Genomic DNA, 20,355 nt, shown 5'->3' with positions numbered 1-20,355 from the left:
ATATAAAAAAAAAATGTTTTATGCACATTTTGGACATTTTATTCACATCTTTGGCTTTTCATCCAGCATTTTTTAATGCAACATCCCAAAATCTGCCTACAAATATATGAATGGAACCCCGTCTCACTTATGAGAGGAACCTGTGGCTGTTCCTGCAGATTTTAGTATTGTATCATGGAAGAACACACACATTAACGAACCGAACGTCATGAAAACTGTTTAGCACGAGTATAATAAGCAGAGCTGGTTGTGAATGAGCATCTGGTTCAGGTGACGCTGCTCAACAAAAGCTGTTTGTGTCAGATGAGCTCACGCGTGTATGATGGGAATGTTTAATGGGAGTGTGTTTGTACCCCTAATGCATCTGCGTTTTGTCTCTTGGCCCATTACAGACACAATGATCTGTCTGCCGCTGAATCGTCTGTGTGCAGACTTGAATAAAATAATAGTGGAACATCTATTAACGGAGGCTCAAGCACGTGTGTGTGTGTGTGTGTGTGTGTCTGCATACTGACCTGACACGTTCCCGCCCCGCAGCCGGCCAGCATCTCTCGCAGTAGAGTGAGTTTCTGCCTGAGGGAACAAGAGATGAAGCGACCGCTCTCATTATCAGCGCACACACACACACCGCGGGACGTTAATAATTTACACTCTTACTCAGCGGTCAATAATTCACCGGTGCCGTTTTTGGGTCGCCATGGAGACGCCGGCGAGCACGGCATTGTGGGTATTGTCTGTGTGCTTCCACACTTATTTAATATTAATGCGGGTCGGGTAACGCAATCCTGTGTGCTGAATTGATTGAGATGTTTGACAGTGTCGGTATGTCAGCACTGTGGCTGTATAAGATGGTAATGTCATGGTATTTTGATGAGCACCATGGTGTTGGTTAAATAGCATATTGATTAATAGCATAGAAAAGACAGACATGGTGAGCTGTGTTTGTGGACGCGTGTCTGTGTGTATGTATTTATCAAAAAAAAAAATAAATAAATAAATATGCATATAGGTCTATAATATAAAATTATAAAATTATTATAAAATAATGTGTATATATATATATATATATATATATATAGATAGATAGATAGATAGATAGATATGATTCATTATATTGATTTTTATTTCATATATTCAATATAATTATAAAAAAATATAGAAATTTATATAACATATATAGAATAATATAGAAATTATATTATAACATATTTATTTGATGCATTATATATATATATATATATAATATGTAAGCATATATATATATATATATATATATATTAGTATATAATAAATACAATTATTGAAATATACAAATAAAATTATATCAATTATATAATTATATATATATATATAATTATATAAACCCAAATACAATATATTTTATATATACAGATATATAACATATATAAAGTATAATATAATATAATTATAATTCAATATTCAGTATATTTATTTTTCATTTATTTATTTTTTTATTTGATTTCATTTATTTCATTAATTTATTTTATGCATATATATATATATATATATATATATATATATATAGCAATAAATATAACAGTATTTTTTCATTATATTATTACAATACAATATTATAATTTATAATAATTTAATTTAAACATAATTAGTAATATGTATAATAATAATAATATAATAAAATAAAATAATAAAAATATACTAATACAATTATATTATCATACTATTATTACATTTCAGATATTTATTAATGTATAAGCTATGTATAATATAATATTTATCTATTTGATGCATATATATATAGCAATAAATATAACAATGTTTATTATATTATTACAATACAATATTATAATTTATAGTAATTTAATTTCAACAAAAATATGTATATTAATATATATATATATATGTATATATATATATATATATATATATATATATATAAAATAAAAATAAAAGTATACTATTATACTATTATTACATTTTATATATGAATTAATATATAAGCCATGTATAATATAATATAATATAATATAATATAATATAATATAATTTGTGACCATGGACCAAATTAAGATTTATACATGACATGAAAGCTGATTAAATAGGCTTTCCATTGATGTATGGTTTGTTAGGATAAGACAATATTTGGCTGAGATACAACTATCAAAATCAAAATACTGAGAAAATCCCATATAAAGTTGTCTAAATGAAGTTCTTATATTACTAATCAGAAAGTTTTGATATATTAACGGTAGGAAATTTACAAAATATCTTCATGGAACACGATCTTTACTTAATATCCTAATGATTTTTATCATAAAAGAAAAATCGATAATTTTGACCCATGCAATGTATTTTTGGTTATTGCTACAAACATACCTGTGCAACTTATGACAGGTTTTGTGGTCCAGGGTCACATATAATATAATATATAATATTTTTATTTATTTATTTGATGCATATATATAGAGAGAGCATTAATATAACAATATTTTTAATTATAATATATAGTAATTTAATTTAAATATATAAATAATATGTAAATAAAATAAATAAAACCATAAAAATATACCCATAAAATTATATGATCTATTATATAAATATAAATACAATTTAAATACTAAATGAAAAACTAATATTTAAAATGTCTGTTGACATGCCGAAGGCCGGGAATGAACCCAAGCAGTGTGTTGGACCAGATGATGTGTCAGTGTGTGTGAATGGGCACAGTCAGCTCAAAGACCTAGTCATCGTGTTTACACACATTTGTGTGTTTACCCTGTGTGTGTGTGTGTGTTTACGTCTCACCCGTCCTTAGAGAGGTGATATCTAAAGAAATCATTTGCCGCCAGCTTGATGGCTTTTTCTGGAGTGACGAGAGTTAAGTTCACCGCCGCACCTGAGACAGACAAAAACATACATTCTCAATGACAACATTAGTTGACAATTAACTAGTCTGCTACCACATAAACTCTGACGTACCTCTGTACATGCCGAAGTATCCTTCTGACCGGATGGTCTTAATAAGGCAGTCTGACCTGTAGGGCACAGCATATATATACAGGATAATCCACGTGTGAACCGAACGAACTGAATCTTCTAAACGATTCGAATCATCTGTTTGAACACTCACATGCTGGTATAGAGGCGCGATCCATTCTGCTGGTTCTGAAGGCGGGTTTTGGCCAGATCGATAGGAAACACGCAGGTAACGCCGATCAGTCCCGCCACACCGCCGTTTATTAGCTTGGCAGGCAAACTGGAGACGAGACAGAAGAGGTTCATAAAAGAGATGCATAAAAGTATTATTGAGCTTTGGGTGGTTGCTGTGACCCTAAACTCACCTGATCTGTTTGTCAGCCATTTATCTGGCTCCCTGTATTTCTTCAGTGTGTGTGTTTAAGGCGTCAGAGTGCACGTCTTTGCAGATTTCTCTGAGTGTTTTTGGTTTTTGTGATCTCAGCCTGTTCACCGTCCTCTGGCAGATCTCTGAAACACACACAGAGACGATATTAATGTGTTTGTGATTCAGGTGTCATCTCTCACTGTTTGACTCCAGAAATTCCTCACGCTGGACTCATTCTTTCCTTTCTCATGTGTTGTCTCGTCTCATCTCTCGATGTCTTATTTTTATTCTTATCACATTCTGCCGGCTGCACAGAAAGTTTAAAATAGACGGCGAGTGTCTGTCTGTCTCACAGATAAGTTGTTTTCTGTCAGACTGGTGTCAGCTCTAGCTAAAAGCATTAAAAGGTATTTGTAAGCATATGTGCTTACGTGCAATGTCTGATTAAAACTGGATGTAAAAAAAAACAAAACAAAATGTAGGGCAAGGCTTGAGTTCAGCCATTGGGAATTAACAGGATGGTGATAAATGTTTTCTAAATGAGAAAATAAGAGGCCAGAGTGATACCAGTCATTTCAGAGCAACTTTGAAAGACTACTGAGGGCAAGCATTCATTTTTTATTTGGAGAAAAATGTACATACTGTCCACAAAAATGGATTAAGAGAGAATATTCTGTTGTCTAAGAGTCAATTCTGGTCTTATGTTGACTATTAAAAGATAATACAATTTTTTGAAATGCTTTAACATATAACTGAAATAAGTTAAATTACTACTAATAATAATAATTACTATTATTACTATAAATATTTTTTAGAAAACACATAAATAAATAAATAACAGAATAATAATTATTATTAATAACATATATATTAGATTTAAAAAAAGCTAAAAAAGAAATGCTTTTTATAAAAAATAATACTATAACAAATATAATGATAATAAGAATACTATTATTGTTATTGTTTTTTATTCATAATAAATAACATTAATAAATATTGATATTAGGTGAATAACTAAAACAAAAATTAGAAAAATTTAACTAAGTGAAAGAAGTTTAAATAAATAAATAATAATAATAATAACTACTGGTACTACAAAAATAATAATTACTAAGAAAATAAATAAAAAATACAGTAATAATAATAATTATTATTAAAATTATTACAAACATGAATTATATACATGAATAAATTATCTAATAAATACAGTAATAATTATTATTATTATTAACATTATTAATAACATGAATAATAGATTTATTAGATAAAAAAATGAAAAATAAAAACATTCAAAAGCTTTAACAACTAAATTAATAATGCAAAAATAAATATAATAAAAATAAAAATATGAGTATTATTATTGTTATTGTCATTATTATTCATAATTAATAACAATAATAAATATTAATATTAGATAAATAACTTAAACTAATAAAAAAATTAGAAACACTTTAACATCTAAGTAAAATTAATCATACTAATAATAGATACTAGTATTACAAAAATAATAAAATAAATAAATACAGTAATATTAATAATTATTAAAATTATTAATAAATTATTACAAATATATATGTGTGTGTGTGTATATATATATATATATATATATTATTTAAATTATTACAAACATGAATTATATAATAATAATAATAACAAGTAGTATTACATAAATAATAATTACTAAGAAAATAAATAAAAAAGTACTGTAGTAATAATTATTATTTTTATTATAGTTTATAATTATTATAATTACTATGATTACTATAGTTATTATTAATAATAGTTAATGATATTAATATAAATAATATTAATACATAATAACTATAATTATTAAGATGTTTAATACTAACAACATTATTAAATATAAATATTAGATTATTATATATATATATACAAACACACACACACACACACACACACACATTATTATTAGTGTTATTACTAATAAAAAAAAATAAATTAATGAAATAAAAAAATATAATAATAATAAAAATAATTACTATTATTATTACAAAAATATTGTAATATTTTTTATTATTAATAATAATAATAACAACAACATGAATATATAAAATGAATATGAAGATGACAAACATAAAATCAAAAATTTAGAACTGCTTTAACAACTAACTTAATAATACAATAATAAATACAATCATAATAAAAATTACTACTATTATTATTATTATGATCACCAATAATTACCTATATTAATAAATATTAATATTAGATGAATAACAAAAATTAGAAACACTTTTTTGCTCTATGTAAATAATATCATTATATAATAACTATAATTATTAAGATGTTTAATAATAACAACATTATTAAATATAAATATTGGATTATTAGATTAAAAAACACTAAAATAACAAGTAAAAATGCCAACTAACTGAAATAAGTTGAAGTAACATATACAGTATACATACAGTATGTTAAGCAAATGTAGATTAAAGTGATAAATAATGACATTGTTGACACTGGTCCTGATGGAAAGCGCTTTTCCAGTCTCTTTGGTGGCAGAACTCGCTTAAAGTTGCAAACTATTGCAGTTCCTGAAATGTTTAAACGCAGTAGAAAATTCCTTAAAGCGTATAATTAAAGGAACAGGAATTATGGCATCGTTTTGAATCATTCTCCATTAAACAAATTCACAAGTGTTTGTCAGTGTTTTAATGATTGCGTAATCTTCACTATAAACAGGCAGAAGGTCAGGAGGTGTTTGCTGTGTTTCCTGCTAATCATATGTGGAATTTGAACGACTTGAAGACAGTCAGACTTTCTCCCTCGTTCCTCCCCTCCGTTCAGCCAATCAGCATGTTTTTCTGACTCTGGCTCCTCCCCCTCTTCCTCCTGCTTTCCACTCATGCGTTTCCTGATTTCTGCTGACTGGACTAGACCCTTCTACCTTCAATTCTGCATTTCCACTGTCTGGTTTCCTCTTTTTCTTCGCCCAAAGAGAGTGAACTTACTCACACGAGTTACCAGACCCAAAAATACGGCCTGTTAGATCAGCAATAACTAACACAAACCAGTATGGGCCAGCTGAAACCTCCTGGTTCGTCAGCAGCACTATTATTTTTCCATCCTACTCTCATCTTTTTCTTTGTCAGAGACTGTATTAGGTGTGTTTTGACTGGCACAGTGTTCCTACTATCAGTGAACACTAAATCACTGATATTTAATGTCTTTCGCAAGGTCTCTGAGACCCATGAAGGTCAAGTAATGATACTAAAAGAATAAATCTTGCAAAAATCACTTCTGCTTGAATGAAATTGAGACTTCTGCTGAGAAAAAGTCTCGTTCAAAGGTCAAAGATCTCAATGTGAACTCAAAGATTTCTCATCAAATTCACAAGAGCCAACTGCTATCCACATTTCTACACTATTTATTGAGAAGTAAAATTACAACTGAAGCTAAGACTTTTAAAATAAAATAAAATATGACTATAAGATAATAAACTTAAAATAAAACGTTTACAAAACTTGGCAACCAAGAAAAGTATCAGCTGAAGTACTAAAATGACTAACAATAATAATAAACTAAAATAAAAATAAACTAAAATAAAATTACACACACACACACACAATCTAATAAAATTGTCAATCACAAAATTACTAAAACTTAAGCTAAAATTAAAATGTAATATTAAAAGCTAATTCAATATATTAATATTTAGGTCATTGAAATAAAAAAACAAATATAAATATCAAATAAAAAAACAAACTTAAAAAAACTTTTTATTATTTAAACTGAAATAAACCAAGCTTAAGTACTAAAATAATAATAATAAAATAAAATGAAGTTAAATTAAAAAAAAATGTAAAAACTAAAATTAAAATGACAACTGAAAATATAAAAATAAAAGCTCACGCAAAGTATTAATAAATAATAAAATGTTATATTTTAAAAAATCTCTAAATAACTAAACTAAACTGAAATTAACTAAAATAAAATACAAATATTCGGACAAACATTTTTAAAAGCTTTAAACTTTAAAAAATAAAATAAATGTTGACTTGGCAACAAAGCTGAAGTACTCAAATGACTAAAAAATAAAATACAATTCAATTAAATTAAATTAACAAAATTATTAAAAACAATTCATAAAAATGATAAAAACATAACAAAAAATTAAAATGAAAACTGAAAATATAAAAATTCAGCTCAGTCAAAATATTAAAACATCTGTAATTAAATATATATATATATATATATATATACATATATATATTAGACAAAACTTAAAAAACTTTAAACTTAAAAAAAAAAATGTTGCCTTGGCATCTAAGTGAAAAATAAGTTTAAGTTTAAGCTGAAGTACTAAACTAAACTAAACAACTAAACTAAATTAAACTAAACAACTAAACTAAACTAAAATAAAATGTATTTGATTTTAGCTAAAGCACTAACATTACTAAAACATAAATAAAATAAAATAATAATTAAAAAATGACTGTTAAAAATGACAAAACTCATTAAAATAACTAAATCTTAAATTAAAATAAAAAAAATGAAAACTGAAAATATACAAATAAAAGCTCAGTCAAAATATTAATAAAAAATAAAATGTATTAGTAATTCAAATAAAATATAAATATTAGAAAAACTTTCAACTTAAAAAAAATGTAAATATTGTCTTGGCAATTAAGTAAAATATAAGATTGTGTTTAAGCTGAAGTACTAAAATAAAAATAAAATAAAATAAAAATTCTAAAATATAAGAAAATAAATAAAACAAATAAATATTAAATAAATAACTAATAAAAACCCATAACAAAAAAATAGTAAATCTCAAATGACAATTAAAATGAAAACTGAAAATATAAAAATAAAAGCCCAGTCAAAATGTTATATTAAAACCATCTGTAATATAAATAAATTAAAATAAATAAAAAATAAAATAAATTATTGAAAACAACTAATAAAAATGACAAACTCACACAAGAAGAAATACTAAATCTTAAACTACAATTAAAAAAACAAAAAACAATTCAAAATATTATTATTGCTACATTGCTATGTAAATAACACTGCTCTTTACTCTTTCTGCAAATCATCTTCTGCAAAGCCTGCGGTTTACGAAAACGCAAGAAATGTCTGAGAAAATAAAGATACTTTAATTAAATCGTCTATTGCGTCTCCACCGCAATGAAAGAGCAACATCTGAGCACTGAACATTTACTCTGAGACCTTCATGACTGTTCAGCTTTCACTTTCAGTCCATAGAGGAACAGAAGAAGCTGAGAATGATGTTTGTGTGTTAGCGGTGGTTTGGGTCTTGTGACAGCCAACAACGAAGACAAGCCAGATAGTGTGTCAACAGAAACAAATCAAATCAAACAGCCTCAAACTAGTCTCACAGCATACATCTACAGCACATAGCTGACCCAAACTGGCCAACCAAATAGCGGTTATCTTGCTATTACTATAAACGCCTAAACAACTTTCGCACTTTAAAGACGTTTACTTTCAAGTGTGGACTTTAAAACCAACAATGAAGCACTCTGAACCCATTTAAACTCTGGAGATCACGGGAGAGAACAGAAAACACTCGCCGCATGATATCAACTATCCACAACAATGTCAACCTCCTAATGCTGCTCTGATCTTCATGCTCCTCCAGCAAGGACGAGTCTGTATTTCTACACAACACAAGTCAGATAGTTTCCATGGAAACGGACTGAAAATGGCTATGTGAAAATCTTATGAATGAGTGCCAGAGATTTCCACATGTCTTCCAGCAGATATCAGGCCTGTCGTTTATGTGTGTGAATGTAATTTGCTGTGACTAATGAACGTACAGGGCTAATATGTTCATACACACGCCTGTGCTGACTAACAGTCAGTAGTAGGACATTCATCACTCATGTTTTGTCTTAGAAATACTTTTGCAAAGAAATTAATACTTTTGTTCAGCAAGGATGCATTAAAGTGATCAAAAGTGTCACTTATAATGTTATAAAATGTCTGTTTCAGATAAATGCTGCTCTTTTGAACTTTTCATTCATTAAAGAATCCTGGAAAAAAAATCACAGTTTCCAAAAAAATAAAGCAGCAGTAATGTTTGTTGAGTAACAAATCAACATACCAAAATGATTTCTAAATAATTGTGTGACTCTGAAGACTGGAGTAATGATGCTGAAAATTCAGATTTGATCACATGAATGAATTATATCTTAAAATATATTCAGATAGAAAACAGCTATTTAAATTGTAATAATATTTAACTGTTTTTACCATATTTTTGATCCAATAAATACAGCTTTGGTGAGCCTAAAAGAGTTCTATCAAAAACTAAATAAATCTAACCAACCCCAAACATAGATTTTACTACTCAAAACATCAAAGTAAAATAAAATAAAATAAAATAAAATAATTTCCACAAATAAATAATTAAATTAAATTAAATTAAATTAAATTAAATTAAATTAAATTATAAATTATGGTATTACCAAAGGACTATCTTAACAAGCCCAAACATAAATTTTACTACCCAAAACACCAAAAAATAAAAAGAAAATTAAAATAAAATAAAATAAAATAAATAAACTATGGTATTACCATTGGATCTTAACAACCCCAAACATGAATAAAAAACACAAATAATATAAAATAATAAAATTAAATAAAATTAAATTAAAAAAATTAAATTAAATTAAATTAATGAAATTAAATAATAAACTATGGTATAATCAAAGGACTATCTTAACAAGCCCAAACATAAATTTTACTACCCAAAACATCAACAAAAAAAAAAAAAATAATAATAATAAAATAAAATAAATGAGCTATGGTATTGCCAGTGCACTGGTAACAAACCCAAACATGAATAAAAGAAACAAAAATAAAATAAAACAACACAAAATAAAATAAAATAAAATATACCATGGTATTACCAAATGACTATTTCCAAAAATAAAATAAAATTAAATTAAATTAAATTAAATAAAAAATAATAATAATTTATAAATTTCACTACCCAACACAGCAATAAATATATATAATATAATATAATATAATATTAAATATATATAAATAAAATGAAAAGAAAAGAAAAGAAAAAGAAATGAAATAAAATAAAATAAACCAAAATAAACCATGGTATTACCATATGACTATTTTAACAACCCCAAACATGAATTTTACTACCCAAAACACCAATAAATGAAATGAAATGAAATAAAATTAAATAAAATTAAATAAAAAAACATGGTATTACCATAGGACTAATTTAACAACACCAAGCATAAATTTCACTACCCAACACACCAATAAATTAAATTAAATTAAATTAACCAAAATAAACCATGGTATTACCATACGACTATTTTAACAACCCCAAACATGATTTTCACTACCCAAGACACAAATAAAATAAAATAAAATAAAATAAAATAAAAAATTAAATTAAATTAAAAATTAAATTAAATTATACCAAAAGGACTATCTTAACAAGCCCAAACATACATTTTACTACCCAAAACACCAAAAAATAAGTAAAATAAAATAAAATAAATAAACCATGGTATTACCAAATGACTATTTCCAAAAATTAAATTAAATTAAATTAAATTAACTACTATTATAAATCTTACAACCCCAAACATGAATTTCACTACCCAAAACACCAATAAAATAAAAAAAATAACCATTTTGGATTTTACTATGGTACTTTTCTATAAAGAAAAACACAAGAGGTCAGCTATAAAATACAGGCAACATGTTGTGTTTCTCTGCCAACTGGAGGGATGTAGAGAACCAACAAGGATGGAGGAGTGTAAAGAGAGAGTGAAAAGGGAGCTGTAATGAGAGACAGCTGGGTGGGAGGAGAGAGAAGACGGAAGGAGGGAAAGATGGAGGGAGAGGAGGAGGAGAAGAAAGTAGGTGAAGTCGACCTGAGATCACAAGCAGCTGCTGAATCCAAAAACTGCACAATCAGTCACCCTTTCTTTCTATAAAAGCCCTGCTGGAAAAAATTCTCGTCAGACATTTATGAACATCAGCTGGTCTACCAATGGGCACACCTGGTTTCAACCTGGTAGATCAGCACGATTAAGATGGTTAAAGCTTGTAGAGAAACAAACCGCCTACTGTAGCACGACAGCCTAAAGTGAGTTGCTTTTATCAAAAATTCTGTAGATTAGTAGGCGTTTAGAAAAAAAAAATTAAAAATGGTCTCTTTTGCTCACCAAAGCAATTTTTTTGATTAAAAATACAGTAAAATTTTGATATATTTTTACTATTTAAAATAACTGATTTCTACTGTAATATATTATAAAGTATAATTTATTCCTGTGATCAAAGCTGAATTTTCAGTGTCACATGATCCTTCAGAAATCATTCTAATATACTGATTTTTGCATTTGAATGCTCGCTGAATAAAAATACGAATTTCGAAGATGTTCGAATACGAAGACAAGAAAAAAATCTAGTTTTGCATTTCAGCGAGTGCGAGTTTGGCGGAATTATTCTTTTAAGCTGCTGTGACCTGCTTTTTCCAGCTGTTGTCCGTTCCTGAATCCATTAGAAATCTCTGTGCACCTTTGACCAAACCGCACCCGTCGTTCATCGGTCTCTGATAACAGATGCTCTACGGGCTCCGCACGCACATGTACAGCCCATTTATTTACAGTATTATTTACAGGCCGTCTCATCTCTCTTTGTCTCGGCAGGCCTGTTGTCATGGTTTCAGTCTGAGCGCTGTGTCTGTGTTTGATCTCAGGAGATTTTACATTGTGCTTCAAACCCAGAATAATCCAGCTGTGCTTTCTGATTATAATCACCACACAATGACACAGAGTGAAATCTGACAACCATATATTGCATTTAAATGCTACTGTGAGAACAAACAGAGATGAGTGCATATTAGCATCCCAGTAAGCAAATATTACAGTGATACTGAGATGCATCAGAAGTGGACAAATATTAACACTAGTCCAAACATTTGTATGTAACTGCTTTCTATTTGAATATATTTTAAAGTGTAATTTATTCCTGTAATCAAAGGTGAATTTTCAGCATCATTACTCCAGTCTTCAGTGTCACATGATCCTTCAGAAATCATTCTAATATGCTGATTTGCTGTTCAAAAAACATTTTTATTACTATTATTATCAATATTTTAAACAGCTGAGTAATTTTTTTTTCAGAATTATTTGATGAACAGAAAGTTCCATAAATCAGCACTGATCTGAAATAAAAATCTTTTGTGACATTATACACTATATGTAGAAATTATACTTTATAGAAATTACAGAAATTAATACTTTTATTTAACAGGGATGCTTTAAATTGATTAAAAGTTGTGATAAAGACATTTATAATGTTACACTATAAGATTTCTGTTTCAGATAAATGCTGTTCTTCTGAAGAAAGAAAAAATTCTGAAGAAGAAAAGCTGAAGAAATTCTACTCAGCTGTTTTCTGAAATCTAAAAATTCAGATTTGATCACAGGAATGAATTATATCTTCAAATATATTCAGATAGAAAACATCCAATAAATACAGCTTTGGTGAGCATAAAAAAGTTCTATCAAAAACATAAATTTTACTAATCAAAACATCAAAGTAAAATAAAAAATAAAATAATCCATGGTATTTCCACAAATAAATAATTAAATTAAATTAATTTAAATTAAATTAAACTATTGGATTTTACTATGGTACTTTTCTTTCAAAAACAAAATAAATCTTTACAACCCCAAACACGAATTTCACTACTCAAAGCACAAATAAAATAAAATAAAATAAAATAAATGGACCATGGTATTACCACTGGACTATTTTAACAACCCCAAGCATGAATAAAAAAAAACACAAAAAATATAAAATAAAATAAAGAAGAAATTCTACTCAGCTGTTTTCAACATAATAATAATAATAAAAAATGTTTTTCGAGCAGCAAATCAAAATATTAAAATGATTTCTGAAGGATCATGTGACTGGAGTAATGACATCACAGGAATAAATTATATTTTAAAATATGTTCAAATAGAAAACAGTTATTTTAAATTATTTTAAATTGCAAAATATTTCAGAATTGTACTTTTTTTGCTGTATTTTGGATCAAATAAATGCATAAATGCAGGCTTGGTGAGTAAAAATGTTTTTCAAGATTTTAAAAAACATTAAAAATCTTACTGTCCAAAAACTTCATTTACTTTTTTAATATTTAATCATTAATATTTTTAATATATATTTGAATTTATCAACTAAAAACTACATTTTTAAAAAGTAGAAAGAAAGAAAGAAAGAAAGACAGATAGAAAGAAAGAAAGACTCAGCGTCCAGTAGATTTGCAGTGTCAGAGTTTGACCGGTGAATCAATGTGTGCAGAAATGAGCCGACAGTGATGAGTGACTGACTGTAGTGCAAAAACAGATTTACTGAGTGTAAACCATGATAAGATGAGAGAGATGTCATATCAGCCACTCAGTTCATGAGCTCTCGCTGTCTGCTGGTTAACTGGTTAGCTGATGTACTGTACTCTCATGACCGTATGCTGTTTCACTCTCTCTTTCTCTCACGGTGCTCACTATTAAGCCGGGAAGAGTTTAAGAAGAGTGTGTGTGTGTTTGTGTGTGTGTGAACACAGCATTGCATTTAAATGAAATTATGTAGGCACAATGGAAATTAAGCAATATAGAAATTAGCAAAATAACTTAAATTCTTTTGAAATGTATTCGGTAGCACTTTATTTTACAGTATGTACTATGTACATATTATAGTAATTACAATAACTAAGTAATAACAAGGTACTAATCCTGAACCTACCCCTAAACCGAACCCTACCCCATGTAGTCACCTTATATTAGCAGACCTTTCTTAGGTAGGTACACACTAAGTACACTGCAAGTCCACGTACTGTAAAATAAATTGCAACCATGTATTCTATTATTTGAGTGAGATAGTACGGGAAAATCTTCATACGGCTGTGACTAAAGGACAACTTACAAGCAACCTGTTATCTGCAAGGTGTTCTGCTCTTCTGTCTTAACTAGTTATCTTTCACCTTTACCCTGCCAGCAGTCATTAACTTACACTAAAGGTCACTTTTCAGATGAGATTGTGTTTGAAAAAAATACATTGTAAAGTTAAAGCTTAGTCAATATGAAACAGCAAAAATCGCAACGGTTTCAAGCCAGATGAAGCAACCTACAAAGAAAGTACCATCATGGTATTACCATGTTTTTTTTAAACATGGTACACTCTAAAAAAATGCTGGGTTATGCCTGTTGGGTTATTATGTTGGGTTATTTTTCTAGTGTTGGGTAGTTTTTTGTGTAACCCAGCTGTTGGGTTAGTGGCTGGGTCAATCTCACTAACCACTAAACTATACAACCCTCCCCCTCCCTCCAGTGAAACAACCCAGTGCGTACTCACTTCAAACAGTGTTGCCAAATCCACGGTTTTCCCGCAGAATTGGGCTACTGTAAAACTGTTGTCGCAGGTTGTTTTTTATGCAGCGGGTTAATGCAACCTCAAAAACGTTATATTTAACCCCTAGAATGCGAATTTTACCAGGGGAACCCTGCCATAAAATGTGTATTTTACCAACCAGAACGCGATTTTTACCAGGGGAGCCCCTCCAAAATGCGTCTGGGCTAGTTTTGAGTAGCAACCTGGCAACCCTTACTTCAACTAAGCTGTTGGGTTAGAGTCAGAGTGCGGGCTTTTCATTCTCTTTAGGAGAGAGCGAGTCCTGAATGCTGCTGATTTAGTGGACTTCTTCAGTGAAATGAAGGTTTGTGTCAGTGTTACCAAGTCCGTGGCTTTCTTGCGGAATTGGGCGACTGTAAAACTATTTCCGTGGGTTGTTTTTCATTTCTGCAAGTTAAAGCTAGTTTTGAGCAGCAATTGGGTGGGTTGTGTTGTGAAAACCTGGCAACCCTGACTTCAACCAAGCTGTTGGGTTAGAGTCGGAGTGCGGGCTTTTCATTCTCTTTAGGAGAGAGCGAGTCCTCAATGCCGCCAATTTAGTGGACTTCTTCAGTGAAATTAAGGTTTGTATCAGTGTTACCAAGTCTGCGGTTTTCCCGCATAATTGGGCAACTTTAAAACTGTTGCCGTGGGTTGTTTTTCATGTCCGCGGGTTAAAGCGACTCCAAAAATGTGATATTTAGCTCTTAGAATGCATGAGAATTAACACCATTTCGGTAAAAAGCAATTACAAAGATCGACTGAATACACCAAAATTAAAATTCTACTTAAATGTTACATTTTTTGTCTTAAATGCTTGTTAAATGAGTTTAAATGTATGTAATATTGTAAACTCTGCTGTATTCACCCAAATAAATTCAATTTGTCTTGTATTTTGTCCATGTGTTCTTGTTTCATAAATGTTCATCTTTTGATTATTGTAATTCTGTGTGTTTTTATAAGTTCCAGTCCATTTTAAATCAGCAATATAATAATTTTTAAACAATAGTTGGCTTAAATAAAATAACCCGTGTTTGGTAAAAACATTTAACCCAACCAGCTGAGTCAAAATAACCCAGCATATGTTCTGTCCAATATTTACCCAGCACTGGGTTGCCAAATAACCCAAGCTGGGTTGTTTTTAACCCAGCATTTTTTAGAGTGTAGTAATTCTGTGTCTGCTTTTTAATTTCCAACCTATTTTTGGTTAACTTTAAGCCATAAATAGTAATTCATTCAATATTTGAGTTAATTAAAACAGTCCAACATGTTGGGTCAAAGATTTAACCCAACTGGCTGGGTTAAAATAACCAAACACTGGGTTTGTCCATATTTGACCCAGCGTTGGGTTACCAATATAGGCCAAATTGGGTTGTTTTAACCCAGCATAGCAGTACTATGGTGTCAGCATAAAGACAAGGTATTACCTTGGTGTTAATACTACAGTATTTTGAAATACACCACAGTACTGAAATTCATGCATTATGCCATGTACATGGTATTTCAAGGTAACATGTCCAGAATACCATGATTCTCTAACACGGTCATTTGCTTTTAGTCCAAGGACGCAATTACTTCATCTGGTAAACAAACTGCTAAAATATACAGAAGGAAGAAGAAATATTTGCAGTATCTGAACGAGGTCGATGATAGTGTCTGATGACATAATTCTGCTGCAGAGAATCCTGTTCAAATCCACGAGAGACTCAAGAGCGCGCACGGCGCGTTGAGAACGCGCGCGCCGCAGCGCCCTGATGTTGCCGATGATCCGCTGCAGATCCGTACAGACATAACGTCCGTCGTTAATGCCTCTGGGGCGGATTCCGCGCAGCCGCGTCCGCGGGGCCGGTTAATCCCGCGGGGATCAAACCCGGTTAACGTACAAGAACGCGCAGACGAAACGCGCACCGCTGTGTGATGAAAAACAGATGTTCGCGCGCGGAACGCAAGCTAGAACGCGGCCGTTAGAATGAAAGAAGCTGTCAAAGAAGCGCGTTCGCGTTTTTGTCAAACCGTTTGCCGGTTTGATCTGTCTGTTTGGATTTTAAACGCCTTCTTGCGTCACGCAGCGATGGGGAATCGTGTTGTGCCACATAACGGGAAACGCTCAGCCGCATCATATTATATGAACAGCTGTACCGTTATTTCTGCCTCCTCTGCAGACCGATCATATCATAAATAATTCTCTTCTCACAGTCACCTTAGGCGATACAAATATGAATATTAATACCATTCAAATGTTCGTCAAAGAAATAAAGCGCTTGTAAAAAACGCTACATACCGGATCCTGCAGTTTTGTCCCGTTATTATGGCTTCAGGTAACGTTCCTCCTCCGGTGACAGTGTGATAATAGTTAAAGCTGCCGGTGTTACTCGCGTTCGCGTGTGTTTGGAGGAAAAGGAGGGAGTTAAAGCACGACACGACGGGAGGAGGAGGAGAAGGAGGAGAGGAAAGGACGGGATACCGTGTTTTTCCGTCGCCGCCTGCTGGTGCGTGTCCGTTACAGCGCCGTCAGATTTCTTTCTGCTGCTTAAGCAAAGGTAAAAAAATGCGTGCTGACGTCATCGGCGTCACGCAACGCTGACCTTGAGCTGTATACAGGGGCGGGTGCTACATCAAAAAAGGATGTAGCCCCGTTGGTGTTGGAGTCCCGTTTGGATTTAGGGATACACCACACTTGTTACATGCTTAAAAAAGGTCCAAAAACTGGAGCATGAATATTACTGATTTAATAATTTGATGTAGTTTGGACTGTGCAGATGTTTACACTGCTATGGCTATGCAGGGATTACTAAACTTATTTTTTGTGTCTCTTCAGATTTTTTGCATTGATTTCATGACAGATAAGCACTTTTCTACCCCATTTGTAAACATTATGGGTGTGGCTTCCGGTCTCACCAGCGTTCAGTTATTTTTAGCTGTACAAAACAGCTCATTTTGCGGCTTGATATTGCAAATTGGTGTGTCTTACCATATTATTAAGTTGGCTTGAGAAAGCCAACTTACTGATCTACTATTTAAGATTCTTCTTCTTCTTCTTCTTCTGAGCCAAATTTCGGTATCTACCTCCTCCTAGAGCTTTCAAGCTAGAACCGCCAAACTCGGTCCAGACCTTCAGACTGGTCTGACTCGGTGTGCTGTATCTTTTCTAACTGATCCGGCTTACGGTTTTCATAAACCAGTCTATCAAACCCACCAAAAATCCCATAGACTTACATTGACGGAATGTTCAGATGAGCAACACTATTCAAACTCCAACTGACAAAATTCAAATCTAAACTCCCAGAATCCCTTGAGCCTCAATCAAGCTTCACTTCTATGCACTGTTTTTAATCCATTTAGACTCATTTAAGCTCATTAAATCATGCTAGCAACATGCTAGTAATTTGCTAATCATGCTAACAACATGCTAGTAACATGCTAATCATGTTAGAAACATGCTAAGAAAAATTCTAGTAACATGCTAATAATGCTAACAACATGCTAATTACGTTAGAAACATGCTAACAAAATGATAGTAACATGCTAATCATGTTAGAAACATGCTAACAACATGCTAATCCGCTTGCAGCATGCTAGTAACTTGTTAATCATGTTAGCAACATGGTAGTAACATGTTAATCATGCTAGCAACATGTTAGTAACATGCTAATCATGCTAACAACATGCATGTAACTTGGTAATCATGTTAGCAATGTGTTAGTTACATGCTAATCATACTAGAAACATGCTAACAACATGCTAGTAACGTGCTAATCATGCTAGCAATGTGCTAGTTGCATGCTAATCATACTATAAACGTGCTAACATGTTAGTAACTTGCTAATCATGTTAGAAACATGCTAGCAACATGCTAGTAACATGCTAATCATGCTAACATCATGCTAATAACTTGCTAATCATGCCAGAAACATGTTGGCAACTTGTTAATCATGCCAGAAACATGCTAGCGACATACTAATCATGCTAGAAACATGCTAGCAACTTTGCTAATCATGCTAGAAACATGTTAACAACAAGCTAGTAACATGTTAGCTATGTTAGAAACATGTTAGTAACATGCTAATCATGAGCGAAACATGCTATCAACATTCTAGTAACTTTCAAATTATGATAACAACATGCTAATCATGCTAACAACATTGTAATCAGCCTATAAAAATACAAGCAATAAGCTAATCATGCTAAAACATGTTAAATCATGTAAGCAATGTGTTAATTCATGCTGCTTCCATACTATTACAACTGCTTCAAACTTTCAGGCTAGGCTTTCTCAAGCCAACTTAAAGTTTGTTCTCAAACTTTACTCATCTAGTTTTAATGTAGTATCTTAATTATGAACATACTGGTTTGTAGTGCAGACAATTTTAATGTTGTTATTCTTCTTGTTTCTTCCCTATAGCTGCTATGAGCCCTATGTCCTATGAAATCCTATGATTTATTATTTTCATTTTAAAACAAATTATAACATTTTTCTTTGAATTGATTTATTATTACTAAAAATTGTACTTGTGTACATTATGGTGGTATTTGATATACTGCTTTTAATTATTTTAATTAAAAGTGTACAGTATTTAATTAAAAAAAAAAAGTATTGTTGTTACAAAAGACCATTTTTTTATAAATTTTTTGTAATATTTATTTTTAATATATATATATTAGGGCTGGCAAACGATTAATTGCGATTAATCACATACAAAATAAAAGTTTGAGTTTGCCTGATATATGCCTGTGTAATTATTATGTATATATAAATACACACAAATTAATGTATATATTTAAAATAAATGTTATTTATATACTATATATATATATATATATATATATATATATATATAAAAAATAAATAAATTAAATACATATACATGAATGTGCTTGTATTTATATATACATAACAATTACACACAGTACACACACATATATTAGGCAAACACAAACGTTTATTTTGTATGTGATTAATCATGATTAATCGTTTGCCAGCCCTTATAATATATATATATATATATAAATCAGTAATATATATATATATATATATATACATATATGGGTCAAAGACAAAAAAGGGTTTAAGAATAAAAACAATAAGTGTAATACTGCTTTAAATTGTTGTTTTTCCAAAAAAACACATTAATAAATAAATGTTTTCTGTTTAATTTAATTGCATTTTTGTTTGTCTTTTTCTGAGCAAAAAATAAATATCATACATTTATCCCTAATTTACAGAAGACACCCACTAAAATGTAATTCAGTGTAGAAAATTTTGTCAGGCATATTTACAACAAAAATCAATTCATGATTTATGAATTACTTTCACCCCAAATACTAATTAGTTGTAATTCTACATTTTAAAAAAAAAATTTCAGTAAGATTTTTTTTTACTTGTTTAAAACACAATAAAATTTAATATGCTCATTTCTTTTATATATTTTAATATGTGAAAGTCATGTTGTTTCAATTCTTACATAAATATTAATATTCAGTGTTACACCGAATGACAATGTAATATTATTTCAATCAAATTTTGACATTTTATTCTCCAAAAACTTATTTGAAGCCTTACAAGTAGACACATTTAATGTGCTTTCTGTGGACATAAAATCACTTGACGTCTT

At 30.2% G+C, this 20,355-nt stretch overlaps 1 protein-coding gene across 1 annotated transcript in view; it reads right to left on the bottom strand.

Moving 5' to 3' along the window:
- The window catches only part of slc25a22a (solute carrier family 25 member 22a), a 32,661-nt gene extending 15,391 nt beyond the window's left edge, over window positions 1–17,270 (bottom strand). Inside the window, exons 1-6 of the mRNA XM_051099155.1 lie at window positions 17,025–17,270; window positions 3,321–3,465; window positions 3,110–3,235; window positions 2,959–3,014; window positions 2,785–2,875; window positions 516–573 (exon numbers count right to left, since the gene is read on the bottom strand). Coding sequence (XP_050955112.1) covers window positions 516–573; window positions 2,785–2,875; window positions 2,959–3,014; window positions 3,110–3,235; window positions 3,321–3,340 — 351 coding nt within the window. The 5' untranslated portion in view covers window positions 3,341–3,465; window positions 17,025–17,270. The remainder of the gene's footprint in view (window positions 1–515; window positions 574–2,784; window positions 2,876–2,958; window positions 3,015–3,109; window positions 3,236–3,320; window positions 3,466–17,024) is intronic.
- Between the last annotated feature and the right edge of the window lie 3,085 nt (window positions 17,271–20,355).

This window comes from Labeo rohita, chromosome 25 (genome assembly GCF_022985175.1).
Source record: "Labeo rohita strain BAU-BD-2019 chromosome 25, IGBB_LRoh.1.0, whole genome shotgun sequence".
NCBI lineage: Eukaryota > Metazoa > Chordata > Actinopteri > Cypriniformes > Cyprinidae > Labeo > Labeo rohita.
The sequence above is the reverse complement of the archived record's forward strand: the minus strand, read 5'-3'. Positions and strand labels throughout refer to the sequence as shown.